We start from the raw sequence: 3,905 nt of genomic DNA on the forward strand, positions 1-3,905 counted from the left end.
CGGGGCAATGTTGTAAGACTATTACAAAGATCAGAGTTGAATGTAATGGGGGTTTTATGATACAGGAATTTTAAATATACAAACATACAGATATATATTTTTTTTTCATTATCTTTTTGCAAAAAGATCTCTCCGATGTGAGAGAGATTTGGTGAAATGGGGGTATGGATAAGGGTATTTGTGAAGGACCCATAGATAGTTGGGGTGTTTATGACATTTCCGCTTTAAAGATGATTCAAAGAAGTTGCTGGCTCAGCAATCTGTGCATGTAAACATACATATGAGTCTAAAAGAGTTTTATATTCTAAACTCTGATGTAAATACAATCTATAGAGAACCAGCTCTAAGAGAAAACATACTCCAATTAAACAGATTAAAAACCAAAAATGTCGCTGCGTTGGTCACTTTCTTCAGGGTCATCCATAAAAGAAAAAACAGCGACATAACACCAAACAAAGGTTTTAACCTCAAATAAACTTCAACTATCGAGTATATCGACGCCAGTCCATCGCCGCTTGCTATGTACATCCTCCAGTTCCCCCTGGTCAGGCTTTTCCGGTACATCCAGCTCCATCCTCTGGCCAGAATTTTCCTGTGCACCCAGCTCCATACTCTGGCTACAATTTTCCTGTCATACATTCAAGATAAAAAGTTCAGTTAAGTACATTCCGTACTTAACTCCTATCGAAGGTTTTAGCCTCTAATAAACAATTATAACCTCAAGGCGAGCGATGTATGCCTCGATCACCGTCTTCGTATTTTCTGATCCACCCGGGTTGCCAATGTTGTCACGATATGCCTGTCATGAATGAAAGATAAACAAAGTTCCCATCAGGAAGTTTCCTACTAAACTCCTAACCGTCATCACTGCTAATCAATTCCAAACAGGTTAATGCCATATAAATTAGCAATCACATGATGCAAATACTTGACACAAATGAGCAGGACTTTTTTGAGCACATACTGAGAGAACATCCAGCACATGTTTCTTCTCTATCTGGTGACGAGACAATTCACTTTCAATCTTAGCCTTTATCCTACAAATCCAGTATAATAACCTTGTGTTAAATATCACATGCAGTGGCTTTATACAGATAAAGATCAAAACAAGAGAAGTAGATGGGAACACTCACTCGGGCAACCAAAGATGAACAAGAATAACAGCAATCGACTGCAGATCCATAATAGGAAAACATTAGATTCGAAAGAAAAGAGATATAAGATGTAAAAGATAAAAAGATCATTCACTATAAAAAGCAAAGGCGGATAGTTTTTCATTTCTGTCTCTCATTAACAATATTTTGCCAAAATACTTCAAAGCTCCAACTCTTCTTAGATCTTTTTATTTTCTACTCGTCAAACAGCATAAGACGTAAAAGGATTACTTTATCCAATTTGTTTGCAATATTCATAACTATGACAACATCAATGCGGACCTGAAGCTTGGAGAATCCATTTTGCAATTTTTCCTTGTAGAGCTCAGATGAGATCAGCTGTAATATTATATGCAGAAGAGATAAACAAGCGTAAGATATTTGACATCCAAACAGATAAAACTTCAAGCTGATATCATGAGAAAAAAGCGACATGAAAATGTGAGCAACCTGTTCGCTTTTGAGATGATTCGCCACTGCGCCAACTTTTTTGGAATATCTGCAAGATATCAAGTCGATCAGAAGCCCGCTAAGGAATGTCCGACATCTCTGGAACCGGTGTTTTTAATAACATAAGAAGAATAAATTCAAAATACAACTTCTAGCTTTGATAAAGGAAAAGTGCGACTTAGACAACCAAACAGGGTGTATTACCGTGTGAAGAGCTCCATAAGCCAGGTGATTCTTTCACAATCATTCTCCTCAAACTTTTTTAACAATGTATATTTTTTCGTCTTGCTAATGCCACCTGAACAAGATAAGATAGCCATCAGTGAATTTCAAATCTTATACCGAAGCAGCTCTCGGTGAGGATGAAAGCAGGAAGGTATACAAATCAATGGTTCTTCATATAGACAAAAAATACGTAAAAAATACAAGACCAGATGATAGCTCATCACTAGAAAATAACTGACTGCCGAATCAACAAGCTTAATTAAACTTTTTATAAATACCCCGCCAAGAATATCACACGACTTCCAGAAAAAATGAGCAGACACTCCCCATCATGGAAAAATCATACAGATTGCAGACTGAATTGAGTAGATAAAATGCAGTTGCATACTCAATCAGGCCATGTACACAGAGAATCATCTTGTTTTTCTTCTTAAGGACTCCAATTTCTTTCTGTTTAGATGTGAAGAAGCTTTGGTCAAAGATATATTTCTCCAGAAGTTACACCTTGACAAGGGAGTACATCCAACTTATTCGCAAAATTTGAAGCAACTCTTAATAGTTAAAAAATAAAATAAAAGGTTTGACGAGCCTATCAAGTCGTGAGAGGGGAGTTGGCTAAAGAGAATAGTGTGATGGGCCATTAGGTCGTGGAGGTGTTCGCTAAAGAGAAGAGAGTGCGGGCTCATTGTTCCCAAAAACTTTCTTAATCTGTTATATACCTGCTTTTCATGTTCATATTACTAAGGCCTGACAGATTGTTTAGAAACTTAGAGAAAGGGACATCTAGGTTTATGGTAGGGATGTAGGATCCAAAGGGATGCTTCTCATAATCCAGGCCTAAACACCCAAACATAACATCTTTTTTCTGAGCAGTCAATGTGTCTGACCCCTGATTTATCCTTTTTGTCTAATGGACTGGTAAATCATACATTTAAATGGGCAACAAGGTATCCAAAGGAAGAGACCATGGACTAAAACAAGAATCTTTAAGATATGCAACTATATCTCGGAATCTAGGCACTCAAAGACTAACCAACAGACAAAAAAAAAACATCAATCAGTCAGTTAAGCTACAAAAATTTGCTTGCCTTACCAGTTAATGATTCGATTAGCGATATAAGACGTTCTTCAATTTCTGCTTTAACATGCATAGTACTCCCATGAATCTGGGAAAGTAACCAAAGTAAATATACTAGATATATTTCTTATAAAAATTAGAAACATATACATCAGAAGTTTCAGCCAAAACAATCTTATACAAGATCATGTGTTTCCAGTTAGTACTAATAAAACTTCCAGCAACATAAGCCACCAAAACATATGCATACCGAAATCCTAGAATGCTAGTTTAAACCCCTTCATAACAAACTACATTTGTGTTGGATGATAATTCCACATATCATTTTCTCTAACTAAAGGAAGGTGACGGATAATAATTCCACTTGCCATATACTTTTGGCTCAGTGTTACTAACCTTGCAATGTCCATGTTTCAGCATGCAATTACAATGTTCAGAACCTTCTAATTATAATAACATAATAGGCAGAATTATTCACAACCTAATTATTTATACTTAGAAGAATTCTTCAGACATGATGCGGATTATTGTAATAAAATTTAAGAGACTTACCATATCCATGGAAGCAGGGAATATTGCAATGTCCAATCCCAAATCCTCATTCTCAAACTTGTCAGAAGCAGCGGGACAACAATCTTTCACTATATCAAGTGCCGCAATGGCAGACCCATAAATATAATCACCCAATTCTTGCCCATCCTGTAAAATTTTAATCATTGCACTCCTCCGGAGTTGACAAAATGTATTTTATTATCCAAATGCTCTAACAGAAAAAATACACAATCAAACAAAGTACAAGGGAGGTCTTCTTCTTCTTCTTCTTCTGTTTTTTCTTCTCCGGGACTTGTAAGAGCTGAAAGAGCATCTACAACAACAGGTACAGTGTCCGTTCCCAATAGAAGTCTATTTTCATTACTATCAAAGAAAAGAGTATGTAAAACCCCACAGCACACACTTTTGCATCCCATTTGGTACCTGTGATTGCTTCTAACACCCAA

General features: G+C 36.5%; 1 protein-coding gene across 1 annotated transcript; it reads right to left on the reverse strand.

The window, feature by feature from the left end:
• Window positions 1-241: 241 nt before the first annotated feature.
• On the reverse strand, window positions 242-3,643 carry LOC113337467 (beta-catenin-like protein 1). Its single transcript, XM_026583149.1, has 9 exons — window positions 3,460-3,643; window positions 2,923-2,995; window positions 1,809-1,902; window positions 1,605-1,653; window positions 1,437-1,493; window positions 1,134-1,171; window positions 965-1,037; window positions 719-799; window positions 242-628 (listed from the first exon to the last, which is right to left on the reverse strand). Exons 1-9 carry the CDS (start codon window positions 3,622-3,624, stop codon window positions 479-481), a joined length of 780 nt encoding a protein of 259 aa, XP_026438934.1. The 5' UTR covers window positions 3,625-3,643; the 3' UTR covers window positions 242-478.
• Window positions 3,644-3,905: the final 262 nt, after the last annotated feature.

This window comes from Papaver somniferum, unplaced genomic scaffold (assembly GCF_003573695.1).
Source record: "Papaver somniferum cultivar HN1 unplaced genomic scaffold, ASM357369v1 unplaced-scaffold_16, whole genome shotgun sequence".
Taxonomy (NCBI): domain Eukaryota; kingdom Viridiplantae; phylum Streptophyta; class Magnoliopsida; order Ranunculales; family Papaveraceae; genus Papaver; species Papaver somniferum.

Bases quoted from the DNA above. Each gene is read 5' to 3' on its own strand.
- LOC113337467 (XM_026583149.1), bottom strand. From the start codon at position 3,624: ATGATTAAAATTTTACAGGATGGGCAAGAATTGGGTGATTATATTTAT. The intron at 2,996-3,459 runs GTAAGTCTCTTA...TTACTTTCCCAG, and splicing joins TCCCTGCTTCCATGGATATG to ATTCATGGGAGTACTATGCA. The intron at 1,172-1,436 runs GTCCGCATTGAT...ATGGATCTGCAG, and splicing joins ATGGATTCTCCAAGCTTCAG to TCGATTGCTGTTATTCTTGT.